Source organism: Apium graveolens, chromosome 4 (genome assembly GCF_009905375.1).
Source record: "Apium graveolens cultivar Ventura chromosome 4, ASM990537v1, whole genome shotgun sequence".
Classification (NCBI taxonomy): Eukaryota; Viridiplantae; Streptophyta; class Magnoliopsida; order Apiales; family Apiaceae; genus Apium; species Apium graveolens.
Genome location: NC_133650.1, coordinates 92620514 through 92644378, shown reverse-complemented (window position 1 = coordinate 92644378; position 23865 = coordinate 92620514). Strand labels below are relative to the sequence as shown.

At 33.5% G+C, this 23865-nt stretch overlaps 1 protein-coding gene across 1 annotated transcript; it reads right to left on the bottom strand.

The window, feature by feature from the left end:
* Positions 1-19037: 19037 nt before the first annotated feature.
* LOC141718318 (transcription factor MYB106-like) lies at positions 19038-21583 on the bottom strand. The gene is made up of 3 exons (XM_074520702.1): positions 21274-21583; positions 20967-21096; positions 19038-20192 (listed from the first exon to the last, which is right to left on the bottom strand). Exons 1-3 carry the CDS (start codon positions 21404-21406, stop codon positions 19241-19243), a joined length of 1215 nt encoding a protein of 404 aa, XP_074376803.1. The 5' UTR covers positions 21407-21583; the 3' UTR covers positions 19038-19240.
* Positions 21584-23865: the final 2282 nt, after the last annotated feature.

The window sequence follows — 23865 nt, the reverse complement described above, 5'->3', positions numbered from 1 at the left end:
TTCTACCAAGCATCCATAATTAAGATAGAAGTTGAATAGTAATCAATTATGTTGAGTTCCTATATGTCTACAAAAATTGACAACACAACGATTTAAGCACAAGTTATTCCGTTTGATTACATAGGGCAAATAAAACTGTTAGAGTTACCCACTAATCATGCACAACGTACATGAACCTATGCTAGCATGGCAAGTTCTAAATCTCAAGATCCACCGTCGCTTCACAAGAGATTAACACCCTATCTTATATGTTCGCGACGCACATAAGACGAATACGCGCAACCAATACTAGATATCATGCAATCATCACACACTAAAGCATTAAACAATTAACTAAAGAATTCCATAATAAATCCGTTGTAACCCCATGATCACGATTAGCCCATAATAGAACTCATCGCCATCATGGGTTCATATGAAATCATGATAAACAAACACAAGAAAATAATAACTAAACTAATTATATTAAAACAGAGTACGTCACAAGAGTAAATAAGTCAAAGCAAGAAAACTAGCATCCAACGTAACAACGAAACAAGAATCACAAGAATATATGCTTCCTCTTCGTTGCGGTGTGCTAAATCGGTCTTCTTCCTTATCTCCTTCGCTTCTTGCGTAAAACACAATCTAAAACATAATCTCCTTAATACTCTCTATGAAAACGTCTCAAATCTACCTATATAATAGTCCCATAAAACTCAGATTACATAGAAGTTGGAAGCCAAACAGAAGTAGAAGTCTGAAATAATTCAGCTTTTTCCCCGACCTTGCGCGGCCGCTCAGCATTTCTGCGCGGGCGCGCAGGCTGCTCCGCGGCCGCTCAGCATTGCTGCGCGGGCGCGCAGGACCCTACTGGAAAAATTCCAAGCTTGCTCCGTTTCTTCGCCGTAATCTGCCCATTCCTTTCCTCTCGCAATGGTGAACACATGCCAACACTTATTCTTGACGATTCCTCCCCTGAAATGCAACTAATACCCTGAAATGCATAAACACTAGAAAAACGCATTAAATACACAAAATACTTGATTTCAAGACACCAATTTAAGCCATTTTAAGACGTTCTAAGTGGTATAAAATGCCACTTATCAATGACTCGCCCAGCTGAACAACTGATGGAGTTCACTCATGTGTCAGCAGTTGTTCACATAGTGATAGTTGTACAAGTATCCTTAAACTTGAGGTCATCATAGTCATCTTGTGTACACTAAACTATGCTTTGGTTTAGTTCTTAGTCTCCAGTGACAATTATTAGGGCTCTACTGGGTATAGGAATTTGTACACGAAGATAGTGTATGATCAATAAAGGATCTACCCCTTCCAGTGAAGGAAGCGAATGTTCAAGGCTGATCCACATATGCTAGTTCAGGAATCTCTGGCCAGAGTGAATGAAATTAGAAAGGAGTTTCTAATTTGCATAGAACTAAGCATAGTAAATGGTAAGCAAGTGATTAGATTAGATAGGCTTGACACGAGATCCATGCCTTGTATTTAATCGGGACATTGTAGGGTAGAAGGAGTTTATTGTACGGTAACTATTCACTGAATAGGTTCTTGGTATTCTAAGCAGTGAATTCATATTATCCGGATAGTCGCGATATGCTGAGAAGTATCCCTCACGATGTATAATAAATGTGATTAATTAATTAATCATATTTAATAAATTAGAGAATTTATATAAATAATGATAAAATAGTTTTATTATTATTTATTTCTACTACCGGCTTAATATTGAACCTACAGGGTCACACCATAAAAAGAGAATGAATTAATGGTGGAGGAATTAATTAATAATGGCTAATAATTATTTATTTGTGAAATAAATAATTAATTGGCTAATTTAATAATTGATTAAATGAGATTTAATTGATTATAAATTAATTAAGAAAAGTTCTTAATATTATTAATTAAGGATTTAATTTTTTGGAAATTAAATCAAGAGAGAGAATTATTTCTAAAGTGTTTAGAAAAAGAATTAATAATTAAAAGGTGTTTTAATTATTAATGAGAATAATAAATGGGATAATAATAATAATATTTATGGGAAAATTTCAGCTAAAATTTTTGCCTATAAATATACTATTATAAACCCTATATTTATTCTTACCCCAATTTTTAGAAAAACCTAATTCTCTCCACCTCCTCCTCCTCCTTAACGTCGTTTTCTTGGTGGATACCGGTGGAGTGCTTCACGTTTGAGGAGCAGCTGCTAAGGATCTCCGATCGTTGCCTTTTGGATCGCAATTAAAGGTTAGTAATCGATCCATATGTTTTTACCACGATTTCTATGCTTTTATTTGGATTTTGTATGTGTAAAAGTGTTTTACCATGCCTCCGCTGCGATAAAAATCCAACAATGGTATCAGAGCATAGGTTGTATGCATATAGATCTGTGGTAAAAATTTCAGAATTTTATGTGCTTGTATGAATTAATTATGATTTTTATAAGTTATATCATGGATTAATTTTGTCTGATGAGAAATCGTTTCTCAGAATAATTTTGAATGTTGATCCGGGTTCTACAAGTGTTGTAGATCGTCTGAGTATTTTTTTCATAATTTTATGAAGTATAGATTTTTTATTATGAATTTTTGAAATTCTTGCAATTAAATTCGTAATTAAATAATCATATATATATATATAAATTGTAAGTATGTATATATATATTTGTTTGTATTGCTGCTGTAAAAGGTTTACAGTAAAGAGTACATCTGCTGTTGTCTGTGTTGCACAGATCAATTGTTGGCACAAAATGGGTGTTCAGAAATAAAACTGACAGTGATGGCATAATTACAAGAAACAAAGCAAGGCTGGTTCCTAAAGGTTACTCTCAACAGGAGGGTATTGACTATGATGAAACATTTGCTCCAGTTGCTAGATTGGAAGCCATAAGAATCTTTTGGCTTATGCTGCTCACAAGAAGTTTAAAGTCTTTCAAATGGATGTGAAAAGTGCTTTTCTCAATGGAGAATTGGAAGAAGAGGTATATGTTGAACAACCTCCAGGATTTGTAGATCCAAAATTTCCTAATCATGTCTACAGACTTGATAAAGCACTTTATGGCCTTAAGCAAGCTCCAAGAGCATGGTATGAGACTTTAGCTCAATTCCATCTGGAAACTGGATTTAATAGAGGCACAATTGATAAAACACTATTCTACCTCAACCATGGAAATGACTTACTTTTGGTACAGATATATGTTGATGATATCATATTTGGTTCTACAAATGCCAAACTCTGTGAAAGGTTTGCAAAGCTAATGCAGTCAAGATATCAAATGAGTATGAGGGGAGAACTTAACTATTTTCTGGGACTTCAAGTCAAGCAAAATGAAGAAGGTACTTTCATAAATCAATCCAAGTACACCAGAAATTTACTCATGAAATTTGGAATGCAAGACTGTTTAACTGCATCCACTTCCATGGCCACTGCAACCAAGTTAGATAAAGATACTGGAGCACCAGTAGATATTACTAACTACAGAGGTATGATTGGCTCTTTACTCTATTTAACTACAAGTTGACCCGATATCATGTATGCTACCTGTCTTTGTGCAAGATTTCAGGCAGATCCAAGAGAACCTCATCTAATAGCTGTGAAAAGAATTTTCAAGTACCTCAAGGGTACAGCTAATCTAGGATTGTGGTATCCTAGAGAATCAGATTTTAAGCTAATAGGTTACTCAGATGCAGATTTTGCAGGATGCAAAATAGACAGGAAAAGCACTAGTGGAAGCTGCCAGTTTCTTGGAGGCATATTGGTTTCTTGGTTTAGCAAGAAATAGAAATCAATTTCCACATCAACAGCAGAAGCATAATATATTGCTGCAGGAAGCTGTTGTGCACAGATTCTTTAGATGAGGAATCAGTTACTGGACTATGGGTTAGAATTTTCTAAAATACCTATTTACTCTGACAATCAAAGTGCTATTTCTATGACAGGTAATCCAGTTTAACACTCAATGACAAAACACATCAACATTAGGTACCATTTCATAAGGGAACATGTGATGGAAGGTACAGTGGAATTGCATTTTGTTCCAACAGATCAACAACTAGCAGATATCTTCACAAAACCACTATGTGAAGCTACTTTTACAAGACTGGTAAATGAACTTGGAATGGTTTCAGGTTCTTTCTCAAAATCTGCTTAGTTTTTGTTCTCATGCATTAGACTTCATGATCAGTGCTTACAGATTGTCTAATCTCCATGTAATCTGTGCTTAAACAGTAATATATTAAATACTGATTGTTATCTGATGTGATTCTATATACTCTGATAGTGTTTTGAATGTTCTGTGACTATTCACTCCAATGAGGATTAATTGTTAGATCCTGACTTAGTAGTCTTTAACAAACTGTTATCCCATGTTTGAATTAGTTGTTTATGTGGAAATTCATTAACACAAACAAATTCTGATTTTGAGCTTAGTCAAATTTACTTTGTGTATCTTATTACTAAGTCACAAACTGGATTCTTGCTTCTTATCTGTCAAATTCTGATGTCAGTAAATCTTAAGGATGAACTACATGCTTGATAAGCCTCACTTATCTGAAGAAAAGAAAAGAAAATTGAAGTCAGGTACTCCTTTGAGATCTAGGGTAAATATGTGAAAGGGAAGACCCAAGTGTATTGCTGATATTAAGTTATATGCATTAGAAAAGCAAATAAATTTTTCTTGGTGACTTTTCACATTCTCTGATTACTGGAGAAATACTCTGATAATAACATAAATTCTGATAGCAGTTGTGACTCATTTACACTAAGAAGCCAATGTAAAAAGAATGTTAAAAGATGCATAAAATGAGCACAAACAGTTGAGGTGGAATCTTGCATAAATTTATTCTATAGTAGACTTCAAAATTGAAGATATATTTTAAGCACTTTTCTTAGTTATGTCTTATTTCTAAGATATACTGAAGTTTATCAGACTTTAATCTTTATCTGATCATTTGCAAATGCACACACTCTCACTCCATATGAATGATAAAAATTACTGTGGTGATTAAGTTGTTTTTGACAAATATTTAAGTATTATTTGCATAAATTCTGAGGACAAGTTCTGATGATAGTTTTGATGATTAAACTCTGAAGAAACCAGTCAGTATTTGTATGAAGAATCACAGATACAGACATTCACTTTTTGAGTGCAGAAGCCATGTTCTGATTACCGTTAAATTCTGATAATAGTCAAGTTCTGATGCAAATCCTGATGGAAACTCTGATGCTTACGTGACATTATTTATTTACTTGACTTATTTGTGATATTTAATGTAACGGTCATATTTATCATAAAGTAATTAGGTGAGATAAAACAGTGATAATCATTTGGTTAGTGGAAAACGTGTTTGCCTCGACAACTGCATGTGCACAATTATTACTGCTTATTTCTCGTGCCCACTAATTATTGTTTTGACTATTTACTACGTGACAGGTGTCTAAAGTCTGTTTTTCTTCAATTATAACCATTGTCAACTAGAGAGTATATATATGGGAGTTAAAAGATTTTACAATCTTTTACCTACTTTTCTTATTCTCTAAACTCTCTTATTTTCTCTTTCTCTAATATTCTCTGAAGCTATTTTCTAACAGGCATTTTATCAAACACCTTATATACACACATTTTCTCACTTGATTTTTCACAGAAATGGCACCAAAGGACATCATTTTTAATGGAGCCAAGCTCGTCCCCAACAACTATCTGGCCATACTTAACAAGGACGAAACTCCATCAGATTTTCACTTCATACAAGACTTTCTCTCTCGAAGTGAGATTGGGTATGCTTTGACCCAACCAGAAGCAGTCTCAGGAACTCAAGTACTGGAGTTTTAGAGGAGTGGCGTTTATGATGATGGTGGAAATGATGGGTTCCCAAGTATCATATTTACAACAGAGGAAGATGAACATTTGGTTACATTGTCAACTGTTCGACAAGCTTTACGTCTTCCAGAAAACTGTGTTTACAGTTCACAAGTTGGGGAACCAGCTCTTCAACAGATGATGGAAAATCTTGGTTATGAAAAATCTTTGTCCAAGCCGGGACAATTGAAGAGGCCCCACATTAGGAGGGAGTGGAGTTTCTTTTTCGACTGCGTCACCAAGGCCTTTGCCAACAAGTGCTCCAACTTTGTTGCTATACCAATCTTGAGTTAGCAAATTGGGTATGCTCTAATTCATCAAACTCATTTTAATTTTTCCAGTGTTGTGCTAGGTTTCATAGGTGATAGGATGATAGAAGATAGAAACACAGTTTATTTTGCTAGATTCTGTCAGCTTATATACAGTTTCTGTTGTTCTGATGCACCTCAGAATTTTAGTGAGACAATTGAACCCTTTAAACTTGCTAAAAGGGCTTTCACTGACTTATTATCTACTGATAATAAGAAGACTGTACTAAGACCCCTCCAAATTCCTCAATCGGTCAAACAAGTCTTAGTAAACTCTGATCCAAACACCTATACTGCCATATATCCTGATGTACAACCATCCCAACCTCCATCAGCACCTACACAACCTACCACTTCTCAACCTCAACTACAGCCTACCATCAGAACATATTTCCAACCAGCACAATCCTCACAACCACAACCATCAACACCTATAATCAGAACCTCATCTTCTAGGCCTAAAAGGACTATTTATGTGCCTAAATCTCCACCAAGGAGAAGGAGGAGGATCATACTAAGGGATGAATCTGATGATGAAGATGAACATATACAGGTTCCCACATCAGAACCTATAGAGCTTGAAGCTGAAAATGTGATTTTTCAGAAGGAAATAGAAGCTGAAGGGTCTGAAATTTAGATAAGGAAAAGATCTGCAAACTCTGATGCATATCATGTTTCTCCACCATCCAGGAGATCAAAAGAAAATGATAGCAGGAAGGCATATGGAACAACCTCCATCTGAGGATACTAATGAAGCTGAGGAAGGGGATTAGGGATCTCTGATCTCATCTGACCCAATTATCATTGAAGCCCTTCCTCAAGCTAAAGACACTGTTCCTGACACAGTCATCATCACACCTCCTGTCTCTCCTATTAAAGAAACAACAGTTGAAGATTCAGGATTAAGTCCTGAAATTGACATCCACAGGCAGAACATTCCAACTGTTCTCTATCTGGAAGCTTCAACTGCAGCTCAGCCATCTACTGTTACTTCTCCAATCTTACAGGCTGAGTTACTATTTACACCAATTCTGGATCTGGAACCTGAAGATCAAAATTTAGATGAAGCTGCTACAGAATCTCCTTCAGTTACACAAATTCTGGTGTTATCAGAAGATGAGGAGATTCTTGTAAGTTCTGGAGAGTCAGCTCCGGTTAATGCTCCATTCTTGGCAAGGAGGAACTGCTTACAAAGTTTGTTGAACAAGAAGCTCCTGTTCCTTGGGAAGAAACTCACAGAGGAGTTGAGTGGACCAAGAAGTTGAATGAATCTGATTTCATTCCAAGCTCTAAAGTTCTGACAGAGCATATTGCAAAAGCTGATGAGTTGTTGACTAACTCTGATTTCAAGCACCAACTCAAAGTCACAGCTCTAAGTGCTAAAAATCTTCAAGGTCAACACTCCATTACTCATGAAAAAGTTGACAAGAAGAGGTTTATTAGACCTATTCATGAGAAAGTTGAAGCTATTGAGAAGGTTCAAGAAAAGCAACAGACCCAAATTACTGAGGTCCTGCAGAATCAAGCCTCTCCACAAGCTCAATTGAATGAAATTCAATCTTCAGTAGAACTTCTTCTTCTCTCTCTCTCTCTCTCTCTCCTACTACCAGATGATGCCAAAAAGGGGGAGACGGTAGTTAAGTCCAAATGCTCAACTAGCCAAATACTGAAGAAGAAGGATGATAAAGATGATGACCAGGGAAACCCAAGCAGGGGTCAAGGTCAAGGGCAAAACAACAAAGTTTCTTCAAGGAGACTAATTACTGATGTTAGCAAATCTTCTACTTCTACACAGAAGAAGACAAGTTCTGAAGCTGTAGATGTTCAAGCTCTGATATCAAGTTCTGATAATCAAAATCCGATGTCAAGTTCTGATATCCTGATTCAGTCAGGATCTAAAGACTCTCAGAAGTTTTTACAAACTCTGAAGCTAAAGGGAAAACAGACTACTGCCTAAGACAAAGATCCTAAAATTCAGACACTTGATGAAGAAATTGCTAGAAGACTATTTCTCAAGCATAATCCTGGAATGGATTTAGAGACTTTAAAGGATGAAGAAGCTAGATTTGCAGTTGAGAAGACAAATCTTAAGTCTAAAGCTTCTGATGCAAAGAAACCTCCAAGGCCTAAGGTAAAAGGTATTGTGATCAAGGAAAGGTCAAATTCTGAGGCTTCAAAGCTCAAGACAAGATCACAAGTTGAAATAGATCCCAAAGATAAAGGGAAACAAAAAATTGATGAACCAAGAAAGACACAGGAGATGAAGATTCCTCAAATCCTGATGAAACCTGTATGCAAACTGGTTCAAGTATTTGATGATGCTGCTTTAGTAGATGAAACTATTCAAACTCTGAAAAGAAGGAAGATAACTGAAGAATCTTAGACAGCCTCTGACACAGCTCAAGTTGTTCAGAATGAAGAACAGCAAGCTACAGAAGAAACATCAAATTTTGATCAAGTCATCAAGACATCAACCTCTGACAGTGCTCAAGTTGATTTGAACAAATTGATAATTACTGATAAGAGAAAACTCCTATGGAAGAATGTTAATCCATAAAATCCTAAGAAAAGCCAGCTGCTATCTGATTTTATGACTGTTGGATTGAAAGCCAGAGAAGCAAGAGACAGAGCTGGATTAGGTTCTGAAGAAGCAAAGATCAAGAAAGGAGTTGAAGTACTTACAAGAGCTCCATTTTTATTGACTGACAAACCTCTTGAAGAAGTTACACAGAAACACCTTGATAAGGTTATATCTGTTCAATTGGTATTGGATGCTCATGATAAGCATAATGTCAAAGAAAATATGATTCTATTTCTTGAAGATGGAAGAACATATCAAATGTCAGAATCAGATGTGCTGAACAAATCTCTAAAAGAACTTAAATTCTTTAATTATCTTTTGGAGATAAAGTCTGAGATTACTAGGAGATGGTCAAATTTTATCATAAAGACCATAAGAGATAAAACAAGAATTTCTGGATCAAGGGTTACGGAATTTGTTCCAAACATAGTTGAAGATGATGGAAGTGAAATTCCAATGAAGAAAAATTCTTCTAAACTTGAAATGATTCTGAAAGAGAAATGTATGTGCTATAATGAAGACTCTTCTCATCCAAGGGTGATCAGACTTGGTGATGGTTTAGAAAGAAATCATATCTCAGCACTTAGGAGTGCAATCTACCAGATTGGAAGTCAAGATGAACAATTGAAGCAAGTCAAAGCTACACTAGCTCAAGTCCTGAGGAATGCAAAAGAAAAGCTGATATCAAACTTTATCAAGAATCACTTTGGATTCAAATTGACTCAGTAAATTTGGTAAAAGCTACAAGGACTGTAAGTTGTAGTTAGTTGTCTAAATAAACTCTTATTGCATTTGTACTTAAATGTTTTTGACATCATCAAATCTATTAACTTGTATATTTTGCATAATTTATTAGTTGGGGGAGATTGTTAGATATATTTGTGATGTCATGTCTAATTTGTTGTGTTTAGTTTTCAGAACTTAATATCAGGACTTACTGGAAATCAGAACTTACTGAAGTCAGAACTTATATCAGAACTTAAGGCTGTCAGGATTTATATTAGGACTTAAGTACGGATACTTCAGATAAGGAAAGCAGCTGATTTACAGGAAGTGATCGTGACTAAAATAATAGAAGATATGCATGAAGAGTTAGAAGACTAGAAGACTTGTAGAAGATATCTGATTGATATATTTTAGGAGACAGAATTATATTCTATATCAATTAGAAGATATCTTGTAACTGTGTACTATATAAACACAGCTTAGGGTTTACACTATATATGTTATCATTCACGAGAAAGATTATACATTGTAACCTAGCAGCTCATAGTGATATTATTCATCACTGAGAGAGAACAATTGTTCTATTATAACAGAGTTTATTATATTGAATATATTTGATTATTGTTACATACTTGTGTTGAAATCGATTTGATTGTATAAATACTATATTCAACCCCCTTCTATAGTGTTGTGTGACCTAACATAATACATTCACTGCAGCACAATATAAACATATATTGCAGCTATTGGGGAAGCTATTGGGGAAAGATAAGGGTGGTGACATTGAAGTTCACTCCAACAGATCAGCAAATGTTGCAGGTAAATTTTGCCTCACTTCTCTAAATGGAATTAAATGGATTGTAGATAGTGGGGCCACAAGCTCTTATTAGTCTACAAGGTGTCCTGTACTACTTGGAAAGCATGACTGAACACATCAAGAATCCAAGTTTACAGGTTCATCTTATAGTAGCTCATTTAGAAGCTACTTCTCAGAATAATAATGCTGAAATTAATGCCAAATTATGGCATTTCAGAATGGGTCACTTTTCTGTTCCTCTATTGTCTCACATTAAAAAGATAAAGCATAATATCTCTTCTTCTTTATCTGGTATCTGTCATATAAGCCCTGTAGCGAAGCAATCCAGAATTTTATTTCCTCATTCAACTGATTCTTGAGTACAACATAATTTTGATCTAATGCACATTGATACATGGGGACCATTTAAAATAGCAACCTATAATGGTTACAGGTTCTTTCTCACTGTTGTTGACACTTATAGTAGGATGACTTGGGTGATCCTAATGCATCTTAAATCTGATATTGTTGGACTTATTCAAAATTTTGTAGCTTATGCAAAAAGGCAATTCAATAATGATGTGAAGACCATTAGGAGCAATTTTATTTACAAAAGGGGATAGTTCATCAGAGGAGCTATGTTTATTCACCACAGCAGAATGACTTTGTGGAAAGAAAATATAGACATATTCTTGAGACAGTTAGAGCATTGTATTATCAATCTAAATTACCACTAGCTTACTGGGGAGAATGCATTCTGTCTGTAGTTCACTTGATAAATAGAATGCCACTACAAGTTTTAAACTTCATCAGTCCTTATGAAAAATTGTATAATGATCCTCCTGAATGGCAGCATATTAATGTTTTTGGATGTTTATGCTACTTTGGCACAATTCCAGCTCACAGACAGAAGTTTGATCCAAGAGCTAAGGCTTGTACTTTTATCGGATACCTTGCTGGTATCAAGGGATACAAAGTTTTAGATATTGAATCTCTGCAAATTACTGTATCTAGAGATGTAATTTTTCATGAGCAACACTTTCCTTTCCATGTTCCTAATAATGAAACTTATACTCCATTTTCCTACCTACCTAACTGATTACACTCCATTTCATAATACTATACTACTAGATGTTTTTTCTTTCACTACTCCTGTACCTCAAATCATAATGATGATCATTCTCATTCCAACGATACTTCTAATCATGAGCACACTAGTCCTTCTTCTGACATTCCTGATGATTCTTCTGCATCACAAGATTCTGAAAATCTTGACTTAGCACTAAGAAGAAGCACTAGAAGTTCCAGATTACCTTCTAAATACAATGATTTTATCTGTCATACATCTCATCGGTGTAACTTGGTTTCTTATGCTCATTTACCTCCTTCAGTTCATGCTTTAGTCTCTCAACATGAGCTTCTAGTCAAACCCTCTACTTATGTGCTGAAGCAAGTTTAGATCCCATATGGCAAGATGCCATGAATAAAGAGTTATTAGCACTTTTGTTAGCACTTCAACAAAATAAGACTTGGGAGTTAGTTCCCTTACCTACTGGGAAGAAACCAATCGGTTGCAAGTGGGTATACAAAATCAAATGCAAGGCAGATGGAAGTGTAGAGAGATTGAAAGCACGTTTAGTAGCAAAGGGTTATAATCAGAAATGGGGTATTGATTTTGAAGAAACACTTTCACCTGTGGTAAAAATGGCAACTTTTAGATGCCTCCTTGATATAGCTGCACATAGAGGTTGGAAATTGTTTCAACTAGATGTCAATAATGCCTTCCACCATGGTGATTTACAAAAGGAAGTGTATATGTTGGTACATCCTGGGATGCCAAATCCTCATCAAAAGGTCTGCAAATTAATCAAATCTCTCTATGGTTTAAGACAAGCATCCATGCAATGGTTTTTCAAAGATGGTAAGTGAGTTACTTTCTATAGGTTATACTCAATCCAAGAATGATTGCTCTTTGTTTATCAAGAAACAAGCTGATTTGATCACTATAGTAGCTGCTTATGTTGATGATATCATTCTTACTGGGGATGATAATCATAACATTAACAGTTTAAAAGTTCATCTTGATAGAGTGTTTAGTATCAAGGATTTGGGATTTCTGAGTTATTTTCTGGGGTTAGAGATTGGATATCTTTCTACAGGGATTTCTTTAACTCAAAAGAAGTTCACTACTGAACTCTTACAAACTGCTGGTATTACTGATTCTAAATCTGTTGTGACCCTTCTGCCATTACATCTCAAACTTCAAGCTGATGAAGGTGACCTCTATCATGATCCATCACACAACAGGTGTTTAGTTGGTGAACTAAATTTTCTCACCCATCCTCGAGCAGATTTATCTTTTACATTACAACATCTCAGTCAATTCCTCAATTCACCCCGAATACCACATTTCCAGGCCTTATCACATGTCCTCAAATATGTAGCTTCCACTATAGGTCAGGGAATTTTTTTTAAAAGAGAATGAACAATTAACTCTGCAAGCTTTTTCAGACTCAGACTGGGGTGCTTATCTTGATACTCTCCTTTCTATTTCTGATTATATCTTACTACTTGGCAACTCTCCTGTTAGTTGAAAATCCAAGAAACAAAGCATGGTTTCTAAAAGCTCTTCTGAAGCCGAATACCGTTCCATTTTTGCTGCTGCTTTTGAAGTGACTTGGATGGTTCACTTACTCGAAGAGTTAGGTCTTACCAACCTCAAACATGTCACTCTTCATTGTAACAACCAGAGTGTCATCCACATTACTAAGAATCCAGTTCATCACGAACGCACAAAATATATTGAAATCGATGTTCATTTCATAAGGGATAAAGTTCTCGAAGGCCTTTTACAGATCACTTATCTGCCTACTATTTCTCACTTAGATGATGTCTTCACTAAGATCCTTCCTTTTGCACATTTTAACGATCTTTTTGGCAAACTTGGCATGACTTCTACTCTGTCTCGTTTGAGGGGGGATGTTGATATATGTGACCTCACGACGACATCATCTTCTGTCAATAAAGAATCACTCCAAAATTCTGTTATAACAGAATGACAATGACAGCTCAATACAAGCTGCAACTTGTAGCCTCTCAATCCACACAACTTTGATACCTATATATACATCAGACTAGACTATAGTTTTAGTTAGTTAGTCATTTTCTTCTCTCTAAACTTACTCAACAAGAAATGTAAATAAGTAGTGCTAGTAACAAAACAAGTTGTAATCAGTAGATAAGCTTGGACATCGGAGATTGCAAGTACCAATTTAATATTTATATTAATATATTAATTTGATTCGTGTTTTGCACTGCAAATACTAATTCAATATTTTAATGTGATTTGTACGAGTTATCAATTATTTATACTAATAAGTAAAATCATGTTTTATTAGAATACAAAATTACCGGATATTGGTACTCACGAGAAAAATTATATAACTATTTTTAAATTTTTATATAGTTAAATCTTAACTAACATGAATTGCCTCTCTGTATACTTTATTTTCACATGAATTTGTTCATCGAAGCGTCGATTTACTTTTAAATAATCGTATTAGTAAAATCTAACATGTTATATTAATATAACAAGTAAAATAATTAGTTGCATAACTAGAACTATAACTACATTTATAAATCATATTAGTCAAAATAAGAAGAAGAATTATATGGTAAAATTTTATAATTATACTTGAATTCGATTTCTTTTAATTACATAATTTTAAAATATTTATTTATTTATTTTAATCTATGTTCCGTACAAATTATTACGAGATTCAATATTATGAAAATTATATTTTAATATTATTTTTAGTCTCGGAGCGTGCTAATACATCATTCGTACATAACTTATTCATTTTAAGTTATAATTTTAAGAGTAGGACTTATAATTTAACAAAGCATACAAACTTCATGACAGATACAGTAATTTTACTCCATCTCCCTCTGTTTTTCTATACCTAATGTTTAATTTTTTTTTCACACGTTTCTATATAAGTTTTTTTTGACATATATCTAATACTATTGTTTAGAAAAAATGAGGAAAATACAAGTAATGAAAAATATATATTATAATACATAAAATGAAATTTAAAAATATAAATTTTAAATATACGCTAATGCACTTTAATCCAAATAGTTAATAATAGAAAAGAAAAAAAAGACGGAGTAGCAATATATGAAATTATGAACAGGTTCTTGCTCCATATATAAGACACAATTTGATTTAAGCGTATACACACTATCCTACTTAAACATCACCAACCATGAATTGATTTGTTATTAATAGCAGCAACCACATCAATTTATTTATGGTCCAGGAGATAGTAATCAAGATCTCAGCTTTAGATGCAAGATAGGTATATACATTCTATAGATTTGTCAAATTAGATGGGACTAAACAGACAATCAATATCCTTAAGTTATGCATTTAATGTGTCTCCAACAACAGAGCTCATTTCCTGATCGCGTTTTAAGTATCCAAATTGCAACACAAATCTGCATCAAAATCGTTATCATTGTCTAAACACCGGTGCGTTGAATTTCCTGCTAGGGTTATGTCATAAATTAAAGGAGAATTGATCTGCATCACCCTATTTATGATCATAGTAATCATTTTTATATATAAATTTTTAGTACAAATACCTACCAAGTAGGTTAAGCAGTACTTGATAACATGAGTTCGATCATAGTATCTTTATAAAGTACCCTTTGAAAAATCTTATAAGTAACTTATGGTTTCAAATGACTTAGATAAATGTGTTATATAGTTGTATAACTGATAAGGAGATAAATACTTATAAGTTATATAATTGTTTCGATAATTTTACTCATATTTACTTACTTAAATGAATTAAAATAAAGAGTAATTGACAGTTTGTAATTCACTTTTATTTTCATTTTTGCGATTTGGGTCTAAATTATTTTCTCTGTCAACATGAACCCCATAAAATTAATTTCCCTTTTATTTGCACCCCACTGATGACTTTCCATCCAAGTTGACCATTAACTTAAACGGAAGCGGGGGCATTTCAGTAAATTACTAATTACAACATAAGAAAATAAGAGTAATTGACATTTTGTAACCCATTTCTTTAAGCGTTTTTTCAATTCGGGTCTATATTATCTTTCCTTGCAAGTTGCACCTTTAATTTTGAACTAGCTCTATAGCCCGTGCGAGGCACGGGCATGATCTAGCATCAACTATTATAAAAATTGTATACATGCTTGTGAAATGGAATATATTTTCTGTTACGAGAAGATATTCTATCTATGTATAGTCTTTGTTATACGGATGAGTTTTTTCGGCATGTATATTTAATAGCCCAAATGAGACACATAAAATTTCAAAACTAATATGTTAATGAAATTTACATGCTATATAATTAAAAAAATATTGTATAATGTGAGATGCACTTTTTTTCAATTTTGTATCAGATGACTAATAGATGATTTTTGTAAAAGATGTACTTCAAAGTGTTCAAAATTTTGTTAAATTCCATACTTATTACTATATAGAATTGAAATTCATCATTTGACAAGATCATGTTTATCGATTACAAAAAAATTGAGTTCATTTGTGTTAGTTACCTTAATTTCTTGTATGTATATTTGTATATATGTTTGTATGTATATATGTATGCATATGTATGCGTGTATGTATGTATTTGAATTTTAAATGTGTAAAAATAAGTTATACGATAATTAATTTGGCACAAGTACATGTGTATTGTGAACTTATAATACAAGCGTTATACGTATCTAAATAAGAATACGATATTTATTTTTTCGTTCAAATTTAAGTTTCTTCTAATGTAAATGAAATAATTAAAATATGACATAAGATATTAAATTCGATAATAATAGATATATAAAAACATAATAATATTAGTATTTTAATCTATACTTATATAATACACATGTAATTATAAGTATAAGTTCTTATTATACAATAATGGAATAGTAATAATATATAATTAGTAGTAATTAATGAGCTAGTTGTAATTAATATATGTTATTAAATTTGAAAATTATTATTACATATTTATGAGGGGTAATTAAGTACATGTAATTAATATATGTTATTAAATTTGAAATTTATTAGTACATATTTATGAGGGGTAATTAAGTAAATTCAAATGAATAAATTGTCTCGATGAACCCCCTAGTTGCTCTATTATATATATAAATATATAATAGATTTTGCTTTGTTTTGCACCTCTTGAACGTTTTTAACTTTTATATCAGGGGTAAAATCAGATATTTAGGGTCTCCAAGAACAAATCGCCGAATTCTTAGATTTCCTAGTCCAAACCAACAAATAAATACATGAATCGGTGGCAAATAACAAGCAAAAGTTATCTGTAATATCAAATTTAATAAAAAATTCCGAGAAATTAAACTCCCAATTTGAAATAAGTATCCTAGAATCGAGTTTAATTTTTATTTTATCGGATACTGATCGGCATATTAAATATTCGATCCAGGATTCGATCCGATAAAAAAATCCAATTATAAATGGAGCGAATATTTAATAGGCCGATCTATATTCACTAAAATAAAAAATTAAACTCCATACATGATTCTTATTTCGAATTAGGGTTTAATTTTCGGGAATTTTTCAGGAAATTTGATATTACAGATAACTTTTGCTTGTTATTTGCAAATGGGGCTGAACATTTGGTTGGTTCGGTCCAAAACCGGACCGAACCGAATAGACTGAAAAACTGAATTATCAATTTTTCTTGGACCGAAATTGTATTATGGACTGGACCGAATCGAAGACTGAACGAACTGAATTTTTTTTAAAAAAAATAAAATTGTAATAAAAATTCAAAACCTAAAAATATGAACTCTAAAATATAATTAAAGTAAAGTGATATGTAGAGTTCTACCGGTGTACAAATATAATTACAAATTAAAAGTTATGATTATAAATTTTAAGATATATGTAAAATATATAATATAAATTATAATATTTATGATTTGGTCTATTCGATCTATCCGGTCTGGACCGAATTTTTTTTAAAGAACCGGACCGAGCAAATTTTATTTCGGTCTATTTGGTCCGGATCGAATCTAACAAATTTCAGAAAAATCAGGACTGAACTGAACCGAATTAGTACAGTTCGGTTCAGTTTTTCGGTTTTGGTTCGGTTTTGCTTAGCCCTCTTTGTAATCGATTCATGTATTTATTTGTTGGTTTAGACCGAAAAATCTAAGGATCCGGCGATTTGTTCTTGGAGACCAGAAATTTCCAATTTTACCCCTGATATAAAAGTGGGTGCTAAACAAAGTGAAATTTAAAGTTCAAGGTGCAACTTGCAAGGAAATATAATATAGACCCGAATTGAAAAAACGCCCAAAAAATGGGTTACAAAGTGCCAATTACTCTTCTTTTCTTCTGTTTTAATTAGTAATTTACTGAAATGCCCTCGATTCCGTTAAAGTTAACGGTCATCTTGGATGGAAAGTCGCCAATGGGGTGCAAATAGAAGCGAAATTAATTTTACGGGGTGCAAATTGACAGAGAAAATAATGTAGACCCAAATCGCAAAAATGAAAATAAAAGTAGGTTACAAACTGCCAATTACTCTAAAATAAATAATTTTTAAATATTATTATCTTAATTCTCGAATTTTAAATCTTTAATATTTAAAACTTATTATTTAAAAATAAAATTAATAATTTAGTAAAAATTGAAATAAGTTAACAAAAAGTATGGAATCATCAACATTCAATTTATTAGTTATAAGTTATAATTTCGACTTATATGTTGGGTCAACAAACACTTATCAATAATTTATAATGACTTATAATAACTTATAAGAGGCAAATAATTTATAAGTGGGCAAATAAACAGACCCAAAGTATAACATTTTTTTCACAACCTTATTTCCTTGCAATTACATATTAATCTAAGATTACAAAAAAACATGACCTTTTTCTATTGCACAATACCAAACCAGCTAAAGGGCAAAAAATGATCGACTTCTAAAATTTGTCAAAATTATAAAACTGTCGGAGTTTACCTATTTAATTGGCATGTGAGAACACAGCCATACGTTTTTTTTCAATTCTATGATATATTCCATTGAATCGTTATTAAAAATTTAATTGAAAGTAGATCTCAGTACTAGAACTTACATCTAATAAAAAATCTGCAAATGAATGTTCAGCCTCATTTGAGGCTTCATAATTATTGAAGTGATTAATGTGAAGTACGGAGAAGTAAGAGCTGGATAATGGCAACGGGCACCAAATGATAAATGTAAAAATTATCCACAGGAAGGAGGACAGAAATCAAAATCAGATTGTGACAACATCATCTCTAAAAGAAAAGGGAAAAAAGGTGATCCACAAAAGTTGTATGCATATAAAAATCCTGTTAACAAGGGGTAGTAATTAGAATGGGACGTAAAACCAACAACAATAAAGTCTCTCATTTAAAACTATTTCGCGTAGAACATGGCTACGCATATGTAGCTTTCAATGCATGGAAAATTATGTACTAGTAGTATTCTCCATCTTCCCCTTTTCTTGCTCAAAATGTGTCAATACAGTAACTTTTTACATGGCCAAAACCCCAATGTGTGAGCAATTATTTGTAGATCATTACATTGCCCAAACTCGTCCAATGCTATGTAAATTTAATGGCACACAGAAGTTTACATGTGCACTGATGCACCCCTATTTTTCTCACCTCTTACATTAATACCATACATACATATATTAACACAGGAATTATTTCAAGTATAGAGATTGAGATCGGAAAAATTATTTGTATAGAGATAGACTTTGGAGCCGGTAAATTGAACTTTTTGAGTTCTGATTCTGACACACAATTTCACACGGTACTCTATTGATAATATTTTACAGTGAGAGGAGCCTCCATGGTTCTTAATGATACATGGACCTGGGATTATTGACCAATTTAAGAATGTAATTATTGTTTAAACTAAACAATCTTCCTAGAACATGGGAGAATGAGATGGTGAGGAATTCACCAAATTAAGAATACTATTCCAATAGTTCTTGTTATCTTCGTAGTACCCACTCGCACTTCCAACTGCCACACCACCATGAACAGCAATGTCACACTCTTGACCACCCTCAGATAAGCTCCGGTCACCCTTACCTGAATTATTTAGCAAAAGATCGGTGAAATTCTCCACGAAATTACCACTAGGAACATGTTCAATGTTGTCATCGTCATCATTATGATCTACCCTAATTAGGGAATCTTGGGTTGGCCATGCAATTTCCATGGGGAGTATTGGCACATCACTTAGTCCCGAAATTGCATTCTCAATTCCTTCTTTAAATTCCGAAACCAGTCCTTTGCCACCATCTCGATCACCTTCTTCTTTGAAACTTGCATTGTTCTCACCATGTACCACAAACTCAATGAAGGTGGCAGCTGAGGTCTCGGTGCCTGGTGGCCCGTTATCGGAGTAACTAACAGTAGATGTAGGAGACTCATGATGACTAATGCCATTGCCAACACCACTAGTTGTACCACCGGTTTCATTGCATGGCATAATGTTAGTCGTCCAAGCACCATTCCATGCTTTTAGTATGTCAAGGCAAAGAGGGGGTGGTGCCATGGGCTTGTTTACGGCAGTGTTAGGTGGTGCAGAAAACTCCGGTGAGCCACGAGGAGCTGAATTAGACCTTAGTTTTGACTGCCTAACTAATCTTGCTTCAGCCTCTAAGCGAGCACTTTCCCATTGTGCCATGTGGCTGAGATTAGCAGTATTTTTTAGGTGACCATCATTTGTGGACAAGATTGTGTCGTTTTTCGGCTTGTGAGTAACAGGATCAATCCCCATTTTGGTTAGTCTTTTCTTAAGATGAGTGTTCCAGTAGTTCTTGATCTCATTATCAGTTCTTTTCGGCAAGTGATTAGCTATGGCAGACCACCTGATCACAACAGTATACGACAACGGTTATTTTGAGAAAAGAATTATAATGACAGGCCCGGCTAAAAAACAAATATTCCTAGAAATAATCTCTACACAAATCTTTATCAACTTGAAATTAAGTAATCTAATAATTGCTTAATAATGCATGGAATATAGATGGAGGCAATAAATACATATATACTACTCCAAGGTAAAAGCTTGTGGTAGAAAAAATCATCAGTTTCTATGTCATTCTTGAAGATAAATACAAGATAACCATCATCAGTCGTACAAATGGATACCTGGATCTGATATAATGAAGTTTTGGACATTATAAATGGAATTAGAATTATTGAATATTGTCGCATTCAATAATGCAGTATATACTCCAATATTCTGAAATCATTTTCATATAGTTCTTATAATTTGAGGCTTAATGCTTCACAATTTGAGATCAAACAAGTTCCTTTTCATAAAACACACACATTACACGTATATAGGAGCTAATGTTGAGCCTAATGATCAGCATGCATGATGAATTAACTAATTAATTCCAGGTACGTAGCAGAATGATTAATGAATCATGATGAATGGGAGGAAACAGTTGATGGTAAAAGATGCGAGCATGAGGAAATATAGGAAAACGGATGAAGATGTAGTCACATTTATTAACAGTTATGATTTGGTTTCTTTTAAATCTAGAAATTTTGAACAGTGGCCTTAGCTACTTAGAAATCACACACAAAATAATTTTTTTACACACACATATTAATATGACATGCCAAGTGCCAACCTGTTTCCCAAGAGAGCATGAAGTTGAATGATTGTTTGTTCTTCCTGCAGACTGAACTTGCCTCTCTTGATATCAGGTCTAAGATAATTTGTCCATCTCAATCTGCAGCTTTTCCCACATCTCTGAAGCCCTACAAATTAGTAATCATATGATAAATAAAATTAGATGTGTTAATATATACTATATATAATCCTCTGCAAAGCCTTCCTCCTAACCTAACCATTATTTTAGATTTTAGACCAACTGGTAACTTAATTAAAAATACGTTTAAGGACGTATATGTTAAGATTGAATGAGTAGTACTAACCGGCTTTAGAAGGCAAGGCGCGCCAGCTACCATGGCCATGTTCTTCAATGTAAGCTAACAGTTTCTGATCTTCTTCGGGAGTCCATGGTCCCTTCTTTAATCCCACCTTATCGCAGCACGGTGATCGCCCCATTCTCTTGGTTATGTTTAATTATTTTCTTCCACTGTAATCAGCAAAGAGTTCTTGCAGCTTTTGGTGTTTATATACTTGTGTGTGTACATATAGAAACGGCCAGAGAATCATGAAAAGTAAAGAGAGAGAGGATTGATATTGGTAGCTAGACGACTAGCACTAAAAGAAAGAAAATAGTACGCCAATAAATAGAGAGAGAAGCATCAGCAGCTCAGCGTTACAGATGGGATAAAGATATTAATTATTTATTTTTGACAGGGTAGTAATGTATTTCACTCCTTTATATGACATAATTGCCCCCTCATATTAGGGTTAATTATCAAATAGGTAATTTATTACCCGCTTATAAATCATCCGGGTCACCGGCTTTTTCTGGTATAAATTAAATCTCTCAATTACTTACATGTAACACGCGGTTAAATATTTTCAAATTTCAGACTGAACTTATAACGATTAGTTCTACAACGTGGCTATCCATGTAAACATCGAGCCGCATATATATAATTTATTCAATCAACAACCATATCTATAACACTCGTAACTTAATTTGCTGAAGCCCTATGAGTAGCACCTTCAATTTTCTCCCAGGTCCCATTGTTTCTTCGGAGAACGAATCCGGTTTATGGTTGAAAAATTGTATCTTATCCACTGCTTTGATATTGTTAATGAACTTTGATTGCTGTTAATAATTACCGAATGTGTTCAAATGGGGATTAGGGATTTTGCGCTAAGCAATCGATTGAGTTCATGTCGGTTTCATTTGACACTTGTTCGTAGTCATTTTATTTCAGACACATTGTCTTTTTTTTCTTATTTTCTTTTTAATTTCAGCTGTATTAGTCTAGTTCCATTTAGGCAGTCCACGTGTTATCCCACTTGGGTCCATATCAAGTTCATGTACTTCAAACTAAAGGACATCGTTTATTGTGAGACCACACCAACCGAACAAGAAAGATGGCCCCCTCCCTGATTGAATGAGCTCAGATCAATCTTCCCTGTCTGTGGTTGAGTCAAACAAGAGAAAAGGCGCAATCATATGACATGGTGATAAAAGAAGAACCAAGATCGAGGAAACTGGAAAGGCTAGCCTTGCCTCGGCTCGGCTGAGTCATTTTGTTCGCTTGGCTCGCATCAGACTTGTTCTAGTGGAAAGACATTTCTCTCTGAGAAAAAAATATAAAATTTGTTCGCTAGAGCTCATTATTGAAGAATGGTGCTTTACTTTTTGGAACTAGAGAAGAACTTCTTCGCGCGGCCGGCCTATATCCAGAGTTATGTGCAAAATCTACATACCAATTCTTATATTCACGAGACAAGATGTAATTCAAATAAACGGGTAGTAATTCTGGAAAAGCCGTAATAGTCGTGTTTAGTTCTCCTTGAAGCCTCCCTATATAGTTTGGTTGTATGATGCCATTAAAGAAATCGTGACTCTGTACAATTAAGAATTTGTTTAAATTTGAAAGCCTGTTTCAGCAATCCCAAAGTTGCTTTTTGTAAAATTAAGGAAAAAATAATCTTTTTTTTTTAATTTTCGAACTCTTTCAGAACGTAAATTATATTCCACTTAATCCCCCTCTTTCATGGCCACATAACTTTCCGGCTAAGGAATGGGAAATCTTTCTCCTGATCCATGAATCCAATTTTCATTTCATCCGGGAAAACAAAATAAATATTAAATATGATAAAATATAATAAAACTGAATGAACACACTCAATTTTTTTTAATTCTTGAGATGAATAAATATCCAGACCTTTCTATATATATATATTCTCTCTCTCTCTCTCTATATATATATATATATATTATATATAAAGATTCTATATAGATAATAAAAATATATAAAAGGGATTCTTTTCATGGCATAATTGTAAGTTCCGATAAGATAAATGTAAGTTCTTATAAGATAAAAAATATATTTTTCAATATTATTTGATTTCGAATTTCGAAAGGGTATTTTCAATCATCTAAAAACTCCAGTTTTTTTCTTAGGAATGCTATAAAAATTACGGCTCTTCAATAAATGTCGTTAATACTTTTTCCTTCGTTGATTCTTTCGATAGATCACAAGTAGTCACTGCAAAATTTTTGGTCTCATTTAAATCACTCAAGCAAAAAAGTATATCAGACCTTTCAATTTTTCGACAATCAACACTAAAATAAATATTCTTTGTTAAGGTAGTTGACGTGTTATTTACGTGAACATGTCATATTCTTTGACCCCGTGTTGTTGCAGCTATATCAACAAGTATATATTCATTGAAATACGCATTTTTGGGGTATAAATAACCCAAAACACTCGATGTATACATGTGAGTATAGTTTGAAATGGACTTCAATAAAGTACAATTAACCATTAGAATGCCAATTTATCCTTTTTATCATTATTTTTTAAATTATTTAACATAATGAAACATGTCATCTAGTGAATGATTTAAATGAGATCAAAAATTTCGCG